Source organism: Microcaecilia unicolor, chromosome 1 (genome assembly GCF_901765095.1).
Source record: "Microcaecilia unicolor chromosome 1, aMicUni1.1, whole genome shotgun sequence".
Lineage (NCBI taxonomy): Eukaryota > Metazoa > Chordata > Amphibia > Gymnophiona > Siphonopidae > Microcaecilia > Microcaecilia unicolor.
This window is the reverse complement of record NC_044031.1, coordinates 616,010,854-616,031,450: the sequence shown is the minus strand read 5'-3', so window position 1 is coordinate 616,031,450 and position 20,597 is coordinate 616,010,854. Positions and strand designations below refer to the sequence as shown.

Sequence of the window (20,597 nt, the reverse complement as noted above, 5' to 3'; positions counted from 1 at the left end):
CATAACATTTATGGCAGGAAATGTCCAAACTCCAGTTGGGTTGTTGGAACTGCTTGTTAGAGACAACCTGACTGGAGTTTGGACATTTCCTTCTATAAATGTTATGTGGAATTTTGGATCTTTTCATCTCTTGGTGATGTGGTAATGGCGAAACACAGCACTGTATCGAGCTGATTAAAGAGTTGTTATCTGTTTGGAAACTGGAGATTATTTTTGTGGAATAAATGAATCGATCAGTTATGGACAAAAGTGTGATGTTGGAGGATTGACTTTATTAAGGAAGCCGAATGGTGGACTGTTTTTATGGATTTTTTTTGTATTCACATATTATTTGGAATCACGTGTCTCCTTCCCATTTATTAATACACAGTTGGACTATTTATCTGTGCTTATCAAGACCAACTTAAATTTTATATCGCAGCGTTTTATGGTTTTCTAAAAGGAACAGATAAATAACATATACATATATTATTGACTGTGGTTGTATAGTTTGACAAGTTTTGCAATTAGTGTGATGATGTTGGCGCTTGACCTCTATGATGTTTGGGACAATTGGATAGTTTGAGCACTATGTATATATTTTTAAATCATATTTTTTTTGTGACTTAGTAATAAGAAAATAAAGTTCTCATTATTTTAGGATGGAACTTTTTTTGTATAGTTTTCCCAATTATTTGTTTGGAAAAAACCTCTGCCAAACCAGCACCTATACTGAAGGTAACTAGAAGCAGCTATGGCAGGAAAATTGCACAACATGCTGTTACCACTTAGTTACCTTCAGTGTAACTGCTGGTTTGGCTGAGGTTGTTTTCACTCATGGAATACCTTGATGGGTTTGTTTTCTGGTCATTAGGCGCGATTGCACCTCGTTTTAGTTCAAAATTACTATTCAGACTCCTGATGCAGTCGAACTGAACCGAGGTTTCTAATTAAAGGTATTGATAACATCTGGTGATTTTGTCGTACCCACTGCTCCCCAAAAGTAAGGTGCCATTAAAATGCATGCTAAGCTAGTATTTTGTAAAGGGCACTCTACGCAGAGCATCCTTGTGAGGAAGTTTATAGAACACTGCCTCTCACCCTTAAGAAAAGTCCCTTTCTAACTATTCTGGACCATCTTAAGAGCATGAGTCCTGCCTCGGGAGGAAGTGTGCTGGAAGAGGCAGAGCCCATGCCTGGAAGTTTAAAAGACAGGGCTAGGTAGAGATTAAGGAGGATCAGGGAGGGAAGACTTGAAACCTCACTGTATGCTGCTGATGCTGTGTTAAATCATTGTTACTGTTGGTCTGAGTCTTACAAGTTTTGCTTTGAAGTCTGGCTGGAGCCAGACCTGGACCTCAGCAGAAGCTCAATAATTTATAGGCTGTGTTTGGGCATGGCAACCCCAGCAGTCACAGACTGTGTTAGGCCTGCTTAATACCATGTTATCTGAACTGCAGAAGTTTTCCTACCTTATGTTTCGGCCCTGTGAAGGAACAGGCCCGAGGATTCCGTTAAATACTTTTTTTTGTGTGTTCATCCCTTTTGTCTGGCTGTGTTATTTCACCGGCCCACTCTCAGCCCTCGCTTGGGGTGTCATTTACAGAATACTAGCTGAGTGAACTTCTCGTGCCTAACTTTGGGTGCGAGCACTTATACCTTCCAAAAGCTGGTGTACATCCTCACGCCCAACTGCCATCAGTTGGGCGCACAAATTCAAGTATTCTATAACATTATGCCTAATTTCTGGGAACGCCTCTGACCTGCCCATGTCCCTCCCATGGCCGCACTCCGTTTCGTGTTGCATGCTATGAAATTTTGTGCGCATGTTACAGGGCAGATGCATATGTAACCTGTAATTACTGCCAATGAAGTGCCAATTCCAATAATTGTTAGCACCTAATTGAATAATTAATTTACACGACCATTTGGGCTCCCTATACCAGATCTAGGGGAGGGAGATGAAGAAACTCACGCCTTGCCATTGCACAGAGTTTGTTCTCCTTTTTCTAGTTCTCTCATCATCAGGGCATGCTCCCTCCCTTTCCTATGCCTTCTTGAAATGTTAAAAGGGTAAAGGTTATGGACTTGATATACCGCCTTTCTGTGGGACAACCAAAGCGGTTTACATATTCTATGCAGATACTTTCTATGTCCCTACTGAGCTCACAATCTGCTTTTGTTCCTGGGGCAATGAGTGACTTGCCCAGGCGTTGCAGTGGGAATTGAACCCAGATCTCCAAGTTCTCAGCCCACTACACTAACCATTAGGCTTCTCCTCCAAGATGACAAGCAGCAACAGTGAGATTCGAACCCTAGCCTCCCTGGTTCACAACTGTTCTCTTTAGCTTTAAGTCCCGTGGGATGGGGGGGAAGAGGGACATTGAGTATAATCTGAGACCTGAGCTGTGATGGAGGGGTTCAGACCAGCTGTAACTCTGTCTGCAGGTGCCGCTGTTGAAGGTCAGAGGGCCTCTGCTGGTTGTGCAGCTGCTGGAGACGACGCTGCTCTGCTTGGTCAACTATGCCAGGTGAGGTGGGGGAGGGGACAGGAAGAACGGTTAGAGGGGTGCAAAGTGTGAAGGAAACCATCTCTCTTCCTCGCCCCTCTCTTGGTAAACAGATCAAGCTGTTCCCATTGCTTCCCATCCCAAGACACACAGGGGGGATTTCATAGAGTTAAGCTCCAGGATTTTGCACTCTAAGTGTGAATTCTGTAAAGGTCCTCTTTGAAGTTGTGCACAAGATGAGTTATGTGCACGGGTTATAAAACAGGAGCACAGAGCAGATATGTGCTTAACCAGTAATTAGTGCTTGTTAATGCTAAAGTTATCAATTTAACCAATTAGTTGTGCTTACCTGTGATCCGTGTCCAAAATAGTGTGCCTAACCGTGACCTATACAGAATTTGGGGTAACAGTTTATAATGTGGTTTGTGAAATTAGCAGGTAAAAATCACCTGGCTGATCTAGGGTACCCATGTTCTCCTCTTCCAGTACTACAGCCTGTGTGTGGTCTCTGGCTTCAGTTTTCCACACCCAGGGGCTTCTTGAATTCGGTTATCCTTGCCTTCACCATTTCTCCTAGAAGATCATTCCATGTATCGGCTAGTCTGTGAAGGATTTTCCTTGTTACCCCTGACTCTCCCCTTCTTCACCATGACCCATTCTAGAACTTTCTGTGGAAAATCGCATTCCTTTGTGTCTCATTCATAACTTCTCAGATAATTGAATGTCTCTTGCATATCTCTAGTGCTGTCTAGGAGACACACATTTCAGTCCATAAGGCTCACCTCATTGGTCAGGTGCAAGAGGGGATCAGACACATAGGGGAGAAGGAGTTGGAGGCAGGGTCAGTTTTAAGATTTGGCCATTCTGGACAGGACCAGAGAGTGAGGGCAGAGATCCTTCCCTATGGCTTGGAGAGGCTAGAAAGCGGGAGTAGGGGGTGTTGGGCCAGAGTGACATGCTAATTTCTCTTTGAAGTGGTACTGGTGAATGCCACTAAAGTACGTGGGAAACGTCTGCTTTATGGCCTTGAATAATTGTCACCTTCAGCATGTTGTGCCGTAGATGGATGCATGTGCCAAATTCTGGCCCTTCTTTAAGGTGTATATGTTAGGAAGTGGGCAACTGATAGGTGTGGGGGAGGGGGGTTGTATGATCATCTTTGGGAGGAGGGGTGCGAGAGTAGTTCCCTCTTTTCTCTGTTTCCAAATCTCTGTTCCCCACCCACCCCCTTATTTTTATTTTCTCCACATTTTTATACCCCTCTGCCCTTCTGCCTGAAACACTGCCTTCATCTTCCTACTCCCTTACTGATCTATGTGATCCTCTTCTCTCTGTTGTCTCTGCCCTCCAAAGAAACACAAGTAATCTAGGCACACAAATGTGCTGCATAATTGCCCCAGAATTTTCTAAGTCTTGCTGCAGAATCTATTCGAGCTGCCACAAGAAACTTGGGGGTTGTGTCTAATTTTCTGTAGGGGATGGGGGATAGGGACAAACTGTGCTTGTGAGATGTGCCATTTCACTGTAACAAAGTTTGAAATGTTCCACATTCCCACTCTCCCCATGTCTCCTGGCATCGCTCTTCCATTCCTACCCCTTTTTATTTATACCCCATGTGCAGGTATGGGTGGTAGTCTTTCTTGTGTCAGAGTTTATTTATTTATCTTTACAGTCTGGTTGCAACCAATGCAGCCAGGTTCCGGCAGGCGGCGGGTCCTGATAAGAAGTTGCTGGAGCTGGGGCTGAGACGTGCCCAGGGTCCTAATGGAGGACTGTCTGCGTCCAAGTACAGTTACATGGGAGGTAAGTTACTCGATGGAAGGGGAAGGGTCGCCTCTTGAGACTGGGCAGTGAGCACAGTTGAATCAGGACCTGGGAGCACAGTGTCTGTCACTTTGGTTGTGCTGTTTTCAGGAATCTCAAAAGGTGCGAGTTGTGCATGCCAGTGCAAGCCCAGAGCAATCCTGAAATGGAAAGTTCAGGTTATTTGTACCTTTGAATCCTTGGGGTGATGTCACTTTGTCCCCACTCATTTCTGTGTGTTGACCTCTGTTCCACTGTCCCCGCTCCACATAAGCGTAGACATGGTACTTCTTCCCCATCTGCCTGGTTTCTGATTCCATGTGATCTTTGGGTGAGTTACAAGGGCAAAACATGCAAAGAATCTGCAGGGGTCCTTGATGAACATAAAAGACATCAACAGATAGCTACTATAGGAAAAGCACTGAGCTGCCTGATTAGTTCTTGGTTTGCCTCTTGTGTTGGGGTATGTGGAGGCAATTTATATACAGCAGTGATTCTCAACAAAGTCCTCAAGACACACCTGGCCAGTCAGGTTTTCAGGATACCCACATTGAATATGCATGACATAAATTTGCATAAGCCAGGGAGGAAGATAGAGGTACAGAGATAGAAGAAGATGGATAGTGGACTTGGAGAGAGAGTAGAAATATCAAATGGACATGAGACCTTGGTGAGTGAGTTAAGAGAAGACAAAAGGATGTAGAAACCAGAGCCTGGGGCCAACATGACTTGGAAAAATTAAAATGAGCAGACAACAAAAGGTAGAAAAAAAGAATTTAATTTTTCTATTTTGTGACTAAAATATATCAAATTTGAAATGTACATCCTGCCAGAGCTGGTGTTAGAATATGGCTGGGGCCCAAGGCAGATATTTAGGAGGGGACCCCAAAGCTTATTAACAGCTGGCCTGGGGTTCTCTCTGTCTTGGGGGGCAAACGCAGTTGCCCTAGTTGTACCTCCCCTAACACTCTCTCTTGCATGTGCTATCATATTTTTCACAGTATAGGAAAATATGCATCTCTTTGTATTTCTCTGTGCTGTGCTAAATGCAAGGTCTGGCCTCTTGGGATTTTGATTTAATTTGTGTATGGTTTGTGGTCACTTATTCTGTATTTGGCATTTGTGTTCTCTGTGTGTGACCAAAGTATTCTGTTAGCATCAATTTTGTATGTAGTATTCTATAGTACTTTGGCTTGTTCAGTTTTCTTGATAGATGTATTGATATTTTAGGGCCCCACTAATATTTAGGGCATATTTGGGGGAAGCATAAGTGTGTTGGCGGACCATGGCTCAGTGGAGGATGAAGAGTGCACCCTCTTATATTTCCCCTAGCTCTCAATGTGGTCTGCAGCCTCTGAGGCCAACACTGCTACTCCCATTGAAGTTATTGGGAGTGGGGTAGGTGTGTGGTAGGAGTAGGGGTGTGGGCAGGGCATATCAGGTGGCAGGTGTTCCTCTTGTGCCCATCCATCCAACCTGTTGGCCCACCCAAAAATTGCCTTCTGGCTACGCCACTGGCATAAACTACCTCCACTGTATGCAGATTTATCTCATAATTATTCATTGTGGATATCCCGAAAACCTGACTGGCCAGTTTTGTCCTGAGGACTGAGTTGACAACCCCTGATGTACAGTGATAACAGACTCCTGAGATTTTCCTGTGTACACGCAATGCCCTGTTTTTGAGTTTAGGGGTGGAGGAGGTCTCAATACTTGCTGGCTATTGTTTGCTTGTGTTGTTGGTTTCTTGCTCCCCAACATCTCCCAGGGAAGCCTCACTTCCTTCCGGGTCCAGCTGGGATGGGGTCGAGGAGGCCAGATGGGAACCTATTTCCCATTAGCATAGGCAGGAGAGGTGGACTTGATTCTTGTTGGTTGGTACTGCTGGGGGCTTCTCATTTTTCTGCTGGTCTTGGTGGTCAGTTACAGGCAGGTGGGGTGAGGGGGAGCGGGATGGCTCTATTTGGTACCAGCTCCTATGGGAGAGAGGTGATAAGCTTTTTTTTTTTCTGCTGACTTGTGCTAGACAGATACAGGTGGTGTGCAAGTGTAAACTGGGATAAAGGGGGATTGAGGTGTGCCACTTCCTTTGTCAACACCGGCTGTGGGGAACTGGCATCTTGAGTGAGGTGTATTCATCAATGGGAAAGGGGCCCCAGCTTGGCACCTATTGGGTTGTGACATGGTGGCCTTTGCTTCCCACTGTTCCTGTTGGGTGGGGGTGGGGGATAATGAGGACCAGAGGGGTGCATCAGTTTGAGCTGGCTTATGTGAGGGGGGGGGGGAGTGGGAGACCTCACTCCTCACTCCCATTTGTTTGAATTTACTCCTCTCCATTTATCCACTTTCTCCTCAGGCTTTGATTACACTAGCAATGTCCTGGCTGGGAAGCTCTGTGGCATTCCAGTGGCGGGAACAGTGGCACATTCTTACGTCACGTCCTTTTCCTCCCTGGAAGAGGTCCGGCCCCGGGTTAGTCAACTGTTTTTAGCTCTTCCATTTACTTTTATTTATAAATGATGTTTTGAAAGGGGATTAGAGGTAGTGTTTTGTGTAGTCAGGTTGGGAAAAATGTGCCCCTCTCCTCCCGGTATCATTCCCTCTCTGGCAACTGTGCGTGAGGCGGGGGATGAGGAATGGTGGATGACCGTGTGTGTGTGTGTAGGTGTCCTGTACCATGAGATGTATCAGTAATATCTCCCCCCACCCTTGCTGAATCCTACCTCTTTCCCTTCCTGAAGACTCTCAGACATGTGAATGGGAAGGACCCTGCGGTGGATCTGGTCTCCCTGGCCAAAGCCTGGCTGGCACGGGTCTGCTCACTGCTCCAGGTACCCATGAATCAGGTGAACTGTGGGGAGCTAGCAGCTTTCATCTCCTACGGCATCGCCTTCCCCCATAACTTTCTGGTCCTGGTGGATACATACAGCGTGATGAGGTATGAGGGGGCCTCTGTTTCCCTGTTGCTTCCCATAGGATCAGTGGCTAGTTGATACAGTGACATAGCATTACATGGTACTGTACAACAACAGCTATAAGGTGGGGGCTAATCAGACTGCACACGTCCCCTCTCCAAACCCCAACACACAGCATTACTGTCTTTAACATCCTGTGAAATTTCTGGCTCAGCATCTCCCCCCCCCCCCCCCCCCCCCCAATTCTGTGCTGCTGTCTCTGTGCCTTTTTGTTTTCTTTCTTTTTCTGGTCTTCTTGACCTTCTCCTATGCTTTTCTTTCTGCATCAGTTCTGTCTTCCTTTCACTTCTTGAATAGTGAATGTTTTGATGTGTTCTGTCCCTTCTCCTGTTTTTCTTTCTCATCTCCTTTTCCACTCTGCATCTTTACTTCCTCTCCTCTTTCTAGTGAATTATCTCCTTGATATCCTCCCTCAGCCAGGAGCAGCCTGATGGGGGTATGGTGGAGAAATGCAGGGCCTTATTTGCATAAGTCTGCAGGGGATGAAAATGGTATGTGTGAAGAATTTGCTCAGTGGTAGTGCTCAACTCTCTGCTTTCCCCCTTCTGTTCCCTATGTTCTTCCTCCTCACTGTCTTTTTTGTTGTTGTTGTTTGTCTCTCCCAGTGTGGCGGTGCTTATGTACTTATGTTTGTTTGTTTGTTCCTGCTTTCTCGCCCTTGCTCACCCCCATTCTTGCACCTGCCTTTCTGTGTCGTCTTCCTCCCCAAGCTCTTGCTTTCTTCTCTTAGTCCTGTTTACCCACTTGTCTTTTGCTAGCAGTAGAGATGGGAACTGGTGCTTTAGAGTGTGCAGTGGGCCAGCTGCTGCTACTTGGCCTCTTCTGGTGAGCCAGTAGGCAGCAGAAGGTGAGGAATTGTTGGGGTGAGAAGTTTCTTCCTTCCTCCCGCATCTCTGGTTGTTCCAGTATGTGCCTGGTACTGATTCCTCACAAGCACCAGAGGGGGAAGGGGGAGGGTCAGATACACACACAGGGGAGTGGGGATGGGAGGCACCTGTTCCTCCCCTGGATCTCCCATGCCACAAGACCTACAGAACCTGGCTTCTTGTTTTGGAGTAGGGCTTCTGAACTGGAAGGGTGTGTTTATAAGGAAAGCGGGGTAGACAGTATAACATTGAGCCTGCAAAGAGGTGGGAAAATGTGGGATACAAATGCAACAAATAAATAAACATCCCACAGTTCTTGAACGAGTCCAGGTCTCCATCATGTCCACACTCGGCATGTTTTGTTTTTCTTTAAATAAATAATTTTTCTTGGTGATGTAGGGATTAGTTTGTGTTGAGAATCTTTTGGGCTCTCTAAGAGCACCTGGACCCCTTTACTGCAAGTGTTTGAGTTCTCTACTTCTCAGTTTCCCCTGAAAATAGAAGACTACACCCAGAGGAGAACACAATGTTTGATTAAAAAATGAGTGAGAGATGCTCCCACCAGCTGCCTGCTTCAGTCCTTGGGCTCCTCAGTTGGGTTGGTTTGTAGGATCTGTGCTTCAAGCAGAATCTTGGTTCGTGGATTCATGTTCATTCAGAGTTATCAGTATCTTGTGCACAGTTAGGAAACTCATCTGGAGACAGATGGTGGGCAGACTGAGGACCAAGGGCAGTCCACCCCTCCCTTAGTGATCAGTGTGTGTGGGACAAGAGACATGTACATCCCCTGGGAGCCTCTGACTGCCATCTGTTTACAATTGCTTGGGTCTCTGTTTCACAGAAGCGGCATTCCAAATTTCTGCACGGTAGCCCTGATGTTGCAGGAGCTGGGCTACCAGGCCCTGGGCATACGTCTGGATAGTGGGAATCTCGCCAAACAGTCTGTAGAGATCCGATGCATATTCAGGAGCTGCGCAGCTCAGTGAGTGAATCCTCTGACTATGTATACACAGGGTGAAATTTCTGCTACTGGTGTCACTGGTCTGGGATGGATTGGGTGCAGAGGTTGAATGGGAAGATCATCTGAGCTCATTTTCCAGTTCTGTCTCTCTGTAATATTATGAATAGTCATTCAATCTGTTATAAGGGGATGGAAAAGATCAGAGTTATAAAGCCAAATAAACCAGAGGAACTACTACTACTACTACTATTTAGTATTTCTATAGCGCTACAAGGCGTACGCAGCGCTGCACAAACATAGAAGAAAGACAGTCCCTGCTCAAAGAGCTTACAAGGAACCTTTGCAGTAGGGGAGAGGGTAGTGAGGGCAAATGCTTGAGATAAGCACAGAGGATCCTTAGCTGAGGGGGAGTGAGGGATAAAGCCTGGGATAAGCCGAGAGGATCCCTTTGCTGTGAGGGGGGGGGGGGAGTGAGGGGTAAAGCATGAGATAAGCACGGAGGCCCCTTAGCTTGGCGGGGGGGGGGGGGGGGGGAGGGAGGGGTAAAGCATGGGATAAACACAGAGGATTTTTAGCTATGGGGGAATGAGGGATAACACCTGGGATGAACTGGGATCTAATAAATTGTCCCGGTCATGACCAGGTGGTGGTTCAATAGAAATAAACCTAACATTCCTTAGCGACAGCAGCAGATGAATCCAGAGACTTATGGGTTGTGTTCATCTACCAGCAGGTGAAGATAAATCTGCACTGTCTTATAGGATGGAATGCTCCTACGCCAGTCGGTATTCAGTATCTCCAGCAGATGAGCAGACTGATTTCTTACAAGCTCCTGGTTTCTTCAGGCAGCTGCTGTCTAGGTTTCCTAGTTCAGGTTATCTTTGGGGTGCCCTGGTTGACTAGTGCTGGCTTTAGGGGGCACACCTGGTCACCCCAGGTTCCTCCCCCACCCTTAATTCTCCTCCAGCCCTTCCTCCCTTCTCTTTTTCTCCATATTTAAAATGTTCTCTGCAGTCTCAAGTGGCTTGGCCTCCTGTAGCCATTTTAATGCAGCACAGATTGATTCCCGCTGCTCCCTTTGCTTCTCTGCCAACCTCTATTTTGATGGTTTTGGCTCCCTGTTTGTTCCCCTTCTGGGGAGATCTGCGCCTGGCACCCTGCAGACACCTTGTTGTTTGTGGACCTATGGTATAGTGGCAGTAATCTGGATCATTGTGTTGCTAAGCATGGGCTGTTTCTAGGTTGCTCTCTGGTGTTCTGATAGACATGGATCCACACTGTACAACCTTGAGTATCGTTGTGCGGCCAACTGCGGGGTTCAACCCCAACAGGGTGGTGCTTCGTAGGTGTGTGGGCATGTCCCATCAAAGGACTGGCAGCAGTCCTGTCAGTCGACCAGTGGTGCTGCATGGCACCCGGGTCCTGCTCCCACTGGAGCTTGGCTCCATTGCTTCTTTCTGGCGGGTTTGAGCCAGAAGTATTTCAGGCCGGTTCTGCTGTTAGCTTCCTGTTTGCTCGGCAGCCGGACTGTGAGACCAGGGGGAAACCTCTTCGGGACACGGCTCTCCTGGTACTAACGCCCCTGATTCATTAAGGCACAGTGTGGAAAGGACTAGGCAGCCTTTCATGCCTTCTCGGGGCGTGCAGCTTGCAGGCTTTGTTTTGCACCAGGGTCTCTCTGGAGGCTGCTCTGGGTTTTAACCCAGTGGTCAGCATCAGGACAGTGCACTAAGGGGTTGGGCCCTTGGTGTGGGCATTGCTCTTTTGGTATTCTCTCCTTTTTGTCAGCCTTTCTGGAGGAAGGCCCATGCTCCCTCACTGGGACGCAGAGGGCAGGTCACCAGGCTATTGTTTTTTTATGGGAGTGTTGGTATTCAATGCTCTATCTACTTCTGGCTGGAGGACTTTAGATTTTCTCAGATCCTCACAGGTGGTCATGCCCCACGATACAGTGATTGGAAAGGGCAGACTTTATACCAGTGGTATGGGCTCTCCCAACCATTAAAATAAAAGTTTGCACCTTCTGCACATGTATTGTGATCCTGCCTTTGGAGGGTTCATCATGTGGATGCTGAATTGGCAAGGTGTTTATCGTGCTGTACGGGCGGTGGCAGTAAGCCTGAGAGTTTTAGTTGTCCTCCTGCGTTTGCTGCCCTAAGAATGAGACTTTCTTCCTTTTTTTTTTTTTTTTTTTTTTTTGCATAATCCCCTGGAACTGTTTCAAAGCAGCTGCAGTGTGTGCAGTGGTTGAACAACCTCTTGGATTTCAAGATGGTGGATGGTCTTCCTGCTGCATGTTACCAGTTCTTGGCGAGGTTGTTATACTATTGGATTCCATGGAGGCGCTGCTGTCCTTGTTATTATTTTGGTGTCTCTCCTAGGTGGCTGGGCATGAGCCATCTGTCCCTAAACATTCAGCTAATGGGGCGGCTAACCATACACTGCAGTTCTGCAGGTTCCTTGTGGCTGTTCAGCAGCACCTCTGCCTTATGGCATGGATTACAGACTGGCCAAGCCTTGACGAGCTAGTTCCACATCGCTATAGCAGCAGCATCTCTACCCATAGGTTATAGTGCCTCTATCTGCCTCTGATCCACTTGAGCATTTTATTTTGTCATGGTGTTGAACAGCTGGCACTGATTACAGTGCTACCTCAAGGTGTAGTGGGATAGATCAGCAATGCCAGCAGCTAAATGAGAGTGCGCTCGGAGATCCAGCAGCATCTGGTTCAATTTCTGCTGCAGCTTGTCTTTGATGGGGCACAAGCATTATTTGGGTATTTCTTCTGGCTCGTGCTTTAATGGGCAGACATGCCAGGCAGTTATGGTACTCGGTCACGCCAGCCACCTCTGGCCACTCTCAGCAGGTAGTTAGCTTGGGCCTAGGCATTGGTCAACAGCTGTGGCTTTAGGTCACATTGAGCAAACTATCTTTTAGAGGTGCACTTTTGTTTGGAGGAGATCTAGACATCAGGACAGTGCACCGTTGGGCCCTTGGTGTGGGCATTGCTCTTTTGGCATTCTCTCCTTTTTGTCAGCCTTTCCGGAGGAAGGCCCATGCTCCCCTCACTGGAACGCAAAGGGCAGGTCACCAGCTATTGTTTGTTATGGGGGGTGTTGGTATTCAATGCTCTATCTACAGATCATACTTTTGAATCACTGTGGATTGAAATTCCATGTACAAAAGGGAAAAGGACAGTGATAGGAGTGTACTACTGTCCGCTTCGCCAGGACGAGCAGGTAGACGCAGAAATGATAAAAGAAATCAGAGACGCAAACAAAATGGGCAATGTGATAATAATGTGTGACTTCAATTATCCAAATATAGACTGGGTAAATGTAACATTGGGACACGCTAGAGAGGTACAGTTCCTTGATGAAATCAAGGACAGCTTTATGGAGCAGCTGGTGCAGGAGCCGACGAGAGAAGGAAAAATTCTAGACTTGGTCCTTAGTGGAGCATATGAACTGGTGAAGGACGTTATGGTACTGGGGCCGCTTGATAACAATGATCATAATATGATCAGTTTTTATATCAACATTGAAGTAACTATACACAGGAAGTCAAATACGTTAGCATTTAACTTTAAAAAAGGAGACTATGATAAAATGAGAAGAATGGTTAAAAAAAACTTAGGGGGGCAACTGAGAGGGTAAAAACTGTACAACAGGCATGGACGCTGTTCAAAAATACCATCCTGGAGGTCCAGGCCAAACATATTCCGCGAATTAGAAAAGAAAGGCGGAAGTCCAAAAGACAGCCGGCGTGGTTGAAAAGTGAGGTAAAGGAAGCTATTAGGGCTAAAAGAAACGCCTTCAGAGAATGGAAGAAGGAACCGTCTGAAAATAACAAGAAGCAGCATAAGGAGTGTCAAAGCACATGCAAGGCGCAGATAAAGAAGGCCAAGAGGGATTATGAAAAAAAGATAGCATTAGAGGCAAAAAAACATAGCAAAAATTATTTTCGGTATATTAAAAGCAGGAAGCCGGCAAAAGAATCCATTGGGCCGCTGGATGACCAAGGGGTAAAAGGGGTGATTAAGGAAGATAAAGACGTAGCGGAGAGATTGAATGAATGAATTCTTTGCTTCGGTCTTCACCGAGGAAGATTTGGGTGGGATACCGGTGTCGGAAATGGTATTTCAAGCGGACAAGTCGGAGAAACTTACTGACTTCACGGTAAACCTGGAGGACGTAATGGGGCAGTTCAGCAAACTGAAGAGTAGCAAATCTCCTGGACCGGATGGTATTCATCCTAGAGTACTGATAGAACTGAAAAATGAGCTTGCGGAGCTACTGTTAGTGATATGCAATTTATCCTTAAAATCGAGCATGGTACCGGAAGATTGGAGGGTGACCAACGTAACACCAATTTTTAACAAAGGTTCCAGGGGAGATCCGGGAAATTATAGACCGGTGAGTCTGACGTCGGTGCCAGGGAAAATGGTAGAGGCTATTATTAAAAACAAAATTACATAGCACATCCAAGGACATGGATTACTGAGACCAAGTCAGCACGGCTTTTGTTTGGGGAAATCTTGCCTGACCAATTTACTTCAATTCTTTGAAGGAGTAAACAAACATGTGGACAAAGGGGAGCCGGTTGATATTGTGTATCTGGATTTTCAAAAGGCGTTTGACAAGGTACCTCATGAAAGGCTACAGAGGAAATTGGAGAGTCATGGGATAAGAGGAAATGTCCTATTGGGGATTAAAAACTGGTTGAAGGATAGGAAACAGTGAGTGGGGTTAAATGGGCAGTATTCACAATGGAGAAGGGTAGCTAGTGGGGTTCCTCAGGGGTCTGTGCTAGGACCGCTGCTTTCTAATATATTTATAAATGATTTAGAGATGGGAGTAACTAGTGAGGTAATTAAATTTGCTGATGACACAAAGTTATTCAAAGTCGTTAACTCGAGACAGGATTGTGAAAAATTACAGAAGGACCTTACGAGACTGGGAGACTGGGCGGCTAAATGGCAGATGACGTTTAATGTGAGCAAGTGCAAGGTGATGCATGTGAGAAAAAAAGAACCCGAATTATAGCTACGTCATGCAAGGTTCCACGTTAGGAGTTACGGACCAAGAAAGGGATCTGGGTGTCGTTGTCGATAATACACTGAAACCTTCTGCTCAGTGTGCTGCTGTGGCTAGGAAAGCGAATAGAATGTTGGGTATTATTAGGAAAGGTATGGAAAACAGGTGTGAGGATGTTATAATGCCGTTGTATCGCTCCATGTTGCGACCACACCTTGAGTATTGTGTTCAATTCTGGTCGCCGCATCTCAAGAAAGATATAGTAGAATTGGAAAGGGTGCAGCGATGGCCGACTAAAATGATAGCGGGGATGGGACGACTTCCCTATGAAGAAAGACTAAGGAGGCTAGGGCTTTTCAGCTTGGAGAAGAGACGGCTGAGGGGAGACATGATAGGGGTATATAAAATAATGAGTGGAGTGGAACAGGTGGATGTGAAGCGTCTGTTCACGCTTTCCAAAAATACTAGGACTAGGGGGCATGCGATGAAATTACAGTGTAGTAAATTTAAAACAAATTGGAGAAAATGTTTCTTCACCCAACACATAATTAAATTCTGGAATTCGTTGCCGGAGAACGTGGTGTAGGCGGTTAGCTTGGCAGAGTTTAAAAAGGGGTTAGACGGTTTCCTAAAGGACAAGTCTACAAACCACTACTAAATGGACTTGGGAAAAATCCACAATTCCAGGAATAACATATATAGAATGTTTGTACGTTTGGGAAGCTTGCCAGGTGCCCTTGGCCTGGGTTGGCCGCTGTCGTGGACAGGATGCTGAGCTCGATGGACCCTTGGTCTTTTCCCAGTGTGGCATTACTTATGTACTTATGTAGAGTAGTGAATTGAAGACGTATGGATCGCCACGTCTCTGGTTGGCAGAGTACAAGCCTCAGAATTCCTTCTCTCCACCTCATCTTCGGTTTTGGGAGGCCAAGTGCTACAGGCAACGATGTCTACTCATCTTTCTTGCAAAAGAAAAAAAAACCCAAGAGACTAGCAAGACACCTCTCAGTTCTCTAAGTAGTGGACTCACTTTGCCTCACACCGCTGTGTCTTAGCGATACTGAGGAGTGGTTACAACGTGGAGTGCTCCCATTTTACTGCAGTGTTGGCTTGGCAACACCTAGCCAGGCACCCACCTGGATAGCACGCACTGAAAGGCACATTTCCAATGCTGTATTTCGGCTCAGTAGAACTTGTCCCCAGATGTTTTGGGAAGACAGACAGTTCTTGCATTTGCTGCATAGTTCCACACAAGGGAGATTCCTACCACCTGGGTTTGGGCTTCACAGAGTGGTAAGGTTCTGCATTTTCCTTTGGGACCATTGGTCAGAAATAGTTTATCTCCTCTGTGGCTATTTTTTGTTGCTGTTGGCAAGGTCAGGCATGTCCGAGCAGCCTTCCTTTACAAGGATGGAAATCGGTTCCTCCAGGCCTTCATGTCTGGTGGCTTTGCGACTCTTCCTGTTTAGAGAGTCTGTAAGTGACTTCCACAGTTGTTGCTTTTCTGCAGTCCTTGGAAGTGGTACTCTGTTTCACCTAGAGCCAGTTGTTTAGAACATACCTCTTGGAGTATCTGGGAGTGCTGTTCGTCGTGGGCCTAGGAAGGACATTCTTCCTGTGGCTTATCGGTACCGCTGCCCGCACAGTCTGGATCTGCTTTCCCTTATGTGGTCTCGCATTATATTACAGTGCTGGACGTAATGGGCTTTATCTTGGCCGCTCTTCCTTGGGCCACGTACTGCTTCAGATCACTTAAGCAGTTCCTTCTTAGCTGTTAGTCACCATCTCTTGAAGTGTCTGGGAGTGCTACTGGACTTAGGCTTAGAGAAGACATTTATTCTTGTGGTTTCCCAGCAAGGATTCCCGCCCAAGTCAGGTGATACTTTCCCTTCCATGACCCGGGGTTTGGAAAATTGGTTCAAGTTCTCAGCAAAATGGCCTCTATCTTGGACCCTTCAAGTTAAATTCAGCCCCTCTGCTGGGTTCAGTTCACCCTTTCTATGGCCCTTTAGAGGTTTTCCCTCTCTTCAGATAACTGTCTGCAGCTCGTATGCTGCTAGGGCATGCCTTCGCTTGCTGTAACAGGTTTCTGACTCCTTTCAGGCGTTCCTCAATCCACCTTCTCCTGGCTTGTCAAATATGGAGACCAGGTGGCTGGATTTGCCAGATTTTATTGTTTGCCTTTTCGGGCTTCAACCTAGCTGCGGTCTTTGGCCACAGCCTGTTGTTTACTGGGGTTCTGCCTCTGGGCGGCGGATTCAACTTCGAACAGCGGCTGGCTAGGTTCCCTTTTAAGCCCGTTCAGTTGTTTGGTGGGGATTTAGCAAAGTGAGTGTCGCTATGATTGCCTGTAGTCTCAGGGTCTTCCTGAGGTCGTTACTCACCATTCTTTCCGGTCAGGTCACACTCACCCTGGTTTTGCAGATATCAAGGGCTATAGTTTGGGGCCAGGCGAGTTTCCTTCAGGGCTCCAGGTTTAGTCTAAGCAGGGTTCAGAGATCTAGACTTCATCCTGTCGATCCTGCGGCTTTCTCCTGATGGGATGAGGGGCACTCCATCCTGTCGTTTCTTCATACGGTAGTAGCTGTCTTTCTGCTCTATTCACCTTTGTTTGTTTCCTCACCTGGTTGCCATTCGCCGGGTACTTCGGTACCCTTTCGAAGTGTGAAACGTATTTTGTAGATTAGGTCATTGGTTCAGGCCTTGCTTGGGTTCTCGAAAGGGAAATAAAACTTTCAATGCCTTGCTAGCTCTGTGTGTCAGGGAGGCAATTGCCTTCACGTACCTTCTGGCAGGTAATCCACTCCCAGCTGGATTCCGGGCACCTTCTGCCTGAGCGATTGCATCTTCCTGGGAGGTTGCCCGTTTGTTATCTCTGGAGGCAAGATGTAAGGTAGCAGCATGGTCTTTCCTGCTTTCCATCTGCAGGCACCACTGATGAGATGTCTTCGCTCACTTGAATGCATTTGTTGGAGTGTGGGGGCAATCAGTGGGGAGATTCAGGTTCCCACCCTACTTCAGGACTGCTTTGCTACATCCCACAAGTCTCTGGATTCATCTGCTGCTGTCTCTAAGGAACAAACAATTATGTCTTACCTGATAATTTTCTTTCCTTTAGATGCAGCAGATGAATTCAGAGGCCCACCCTTTTGTTTTTCACGGCATCAGTCTGTTCTCTGTTGGTTTGTGTTGCCTCATTTTTCATATTAGGTGATAGGTTGTAATTGGTTTGCAGGATGGAAGTTCTTGATTTATTCATTTTCCCTGGTGGTAAGGAGAGATGTTATGCTTCTGTTTTTCTTCTGCTTTGTTATGAGAAATACTGACTGGCCAAGAAGCATTCCATCCTACAAGACAGTGCAGTTCAGTGCTCTCTATCTCCACCTGCTGGTAAATGGACACAACCCACAATAGAGAGCTGCAGAAGAGCGAGGAGAGTGGGGTTCCCGCGGTACGGACCCATGTTCGCGGGAATCTCTTGGGGATGGACCCAGGTCCTGCAGGATCCCTGCGGAAGTGCCTTCCCTCCCCTGAGCGCAGGGTGCCCTCCTGGCACATACCTCGAGGTACCCTCACAGCACTGTTATATTTGTGCAGAGGTAAACAGACAACATGTTATGAGAATCAGGTGCTCAACATTCAGAGTTTCTATCTATTTACTTATTTATGACATTTAGGGGCCCTTTTACTAAAGCGTGCCAAAAAAGTAGCCTGCGCTAGTGTAAGTGCGTTTTGTACACGCACAGGTAATTTTTTCAGTGCACCTGGAAAAAAGGCTTTGTTTTCTTTATGGCCGAAAATGGACGTGTGCTGGTTTTAATTTTGCTGCACATCCATTTTTGGCCACTGACTTAGAGTTAAGGTCTCGCACGATAACCAGGCAGTAAGCGACCAGCTCGCGTGAACTGCTGATTACTGCCGGGTAAGTGCCATGTGATAGAAAATATTTTCTATCTTGTCTTTTGGACACGCCTACAAAATGGAATTACCGTCCGGGGCACATGGTAGCCGGATGGTAGTTCCAATTTGGCGTGCATTGGACACGCATAGGCGCCTACGCGCCTTAGTAAAAGGGCCCCTTATATCCCACATTAAGCGTGAATTAGGTTGAAACCTGGGAGCATTTAAAATCTCCTTTTTCCCTGTGCCTACATCAAAGAAAAAGATGGCATGTGGGAACTTGCTCCTTGTGTTTTGTGAATTGTGGTGGTATATTATAAAAATGCACTTGCCTTTTTTATTACTATTTTTTCACAGAAAAGTATTGAATAATGAGGGAAAGGCTTCCTTCATGGAGAAGTTTTGCCCAGCATCAGTCTAAATGTGCTAACATTGTCCAATTCAGCATACTGTTAGCCGCCTAGTTCATATAAAGTTAATTATGTTCAGGCTGCTTGCTATGTGAATATTCCATCACTGTTTTATTATTGCTACCAAGTATTACTCATTAAGGGCATTTACTTTAAACTTTGTTTTAATTCATTTATCCAGTCCGTACATACACATGGTTTTGCTTTTTAATCCCAAAGGTGAATCCTAAGGGTGGTTGAACAATTAGGTATAAACTGTTGTTTCTGATTTTACTTGTTTTGGAATTTGGACTGTTTTGGGTCCTGTGCTGGTCTGTACATCTGCTGTCTTAGCAGATTACGGAAGAAAATGATTTATGTTACTTTTACTAGTATTTTTACTGCTTATAGAATTTGGGTTTCTCGGGGGGGGGGGGGGGGGGGGTCAAGGTGACTGTGGCACGGCAAAGGCTTGGCAGGCCGGGAGCTGGGATGGAGGAGATTACCTGCAGCGGGGAGGAGTTAGATTCTGGCAGGGACAGGTTGGATTTCTCTGTAACGCACAAGTCTCTGAATTCATCTGCTGCATCTAAAGGAAAGAAAATTATCCGATAAGACATCAATTTTCAGTTAAGTATGAGGTGGCTGCAGATAATTGGTGAATTACGTGCCCTCTTCTTTCATTTCTACATATGTTATACTGTTATACAGTGTGAGATACAACACTTCTAAAATATGGAACAGGGAGGGAGCAGCTGAACAGATTTTCTGTGTGTTTTATTAGCTTTCAGTATTGGTGACTTGTCCAGGTCCTGAGAGCCCCCTTCCTAGTCTTCCCTGACTGGAAAGAATTCCTTGTATGACTTTGTAACAAACGTGGATCAATCACACTGATGGAGTATGAAAACATTTATGACAAGCTCACCGGTACCTATATAACATGAGCCAGGGTTGGAGTTAATCACGTTTATAGCGCTCAAGGCCTGATGTACTAAAGGGATTTTCACATCATGTCCATTCGAGAGGTGCCTTGGTGAGAGGGGGTATGTGTGTTCTGAGAGGGTCTCAAATTTGTAGGGTGTTTGTGTATGTGCTTTTATGGAGGTGCTGTGGAAAGTGGGTACATTTTGAAAAATAAAATTCATTGTACTACAAGAGATCAGTAAAACTAGTCTTAGAGCTGCATAATATTTCTTATTAACAAGGAGGGAAGACTGGAAGAGAAAGGCCCCCTGAAATTTGACAATCCAAATACTGACATTTACACCCTCAACCACATATGAGGTAATTTAATCAGTCTACACAGAATTGCATATCATCTACAAAACATCTTTCTTAGAATGCTAAACTTAATCTAAGCAAATATGCTAAAAGTCTAACGTACATGGGCATAGTACAATGGAAAGGAGAAGAGAGAAGTGGAGAGACCAAATTAGGAAGGAGGGGGAAGAAAAGGCTTAACCTTTTAGACCAATGAGGTTAGAGACTGGGTATTTTGGCACCCTTAATTTCTGGCGCCCTGGGCCAGAGAGCCTCACCTGGTCCAATGGTTAAGCTGGCCCTGGGTCTGCTGTAAACAGTGACTTCAATTTGTACATATTGGCCTTCTTTTCACAGCATTTGTCAGTAACTCACTAGGCAATTTCTAACATTTTTTCCAGACAAAATGTTATCTCTAACTTTTCCAGTTCCACAGTGCTTCAGAGGTGGCGGGTCCTTTTACGGAATTGGAAGTAGCAGAATGGGGTGGGCCACTGGGGTCATGGCCTGACCAATATTTTGCCAAACACAGTAACATAGTAGATGATGGCAGAAAAAGACCTGCACGGTCCATCCAGTCTGCCCAACAAGACAAACATATGTGTATACCTTACCTTGATTTGTACCAGCCTTATTCAGGGCACAGACCGTACAAGTCTGCCCAGCAGTACTTCCTGCCTCCCAACCACCAGTCCCGCCTCCCATCACCGGCTCTGGCACAGACCGTATAAGTCTGCCCTCCACTATCCTCGCCTCCTAACCACCAACCCCTCTTCCCCCCACCTGCTCCGCCAGCATTAGCAACTGGTGATCTTGAGGACAGGCCTGGAAATTAGTTTGGTTTGTTTGGCTCTCTGTTGCCCCTGGTGGTAACAGCTATGTTTGAATCCTGATTTGATGTTGTGGCTGTAGTCCTTT

At 46.2% G+C, this 20,597-nt stretch overlaps 1 protein-coding gene across 1 annotated transcript in view; it reads left to right on the top strand.

The window, feature by feature from the left end:
• NAPRT (nicotinate phosphoribosyltransferase) overlaps nucleotides 1-20,597 on the top strand; it is an 80,426-nt gene that overhangs the window by 29,716 nt on the left and 30,113 nt on the right. Inside the window, exons 3-7 of the mRNA XM_030219901.1 lie at nucleotides 2,428-2,510; nucleotides 4,162-4,292; nucleotides 6,649-6,764; nucleotides 7,034-7,230; nucleotides 8,975-9,115. Of these exons, the coding sequence (XP_030075761.1) occupies nucleotides 2,428-2,510; nucleotides 4,162-4,292; nucleotides 6,649-6,764; nucleotides 7,034-7,230; nucleotides 8,975-9,115 (668 nt within the window). The remainder of the gene's footprint in view (nucleotides 1-2,427; nucleotides 2,511-4,161; nucleotides 4,293-6,648; nucleotides 6,765-7,033; nucleotides 7,231-8,974; nucleotides 9,116-20,597) is intronic.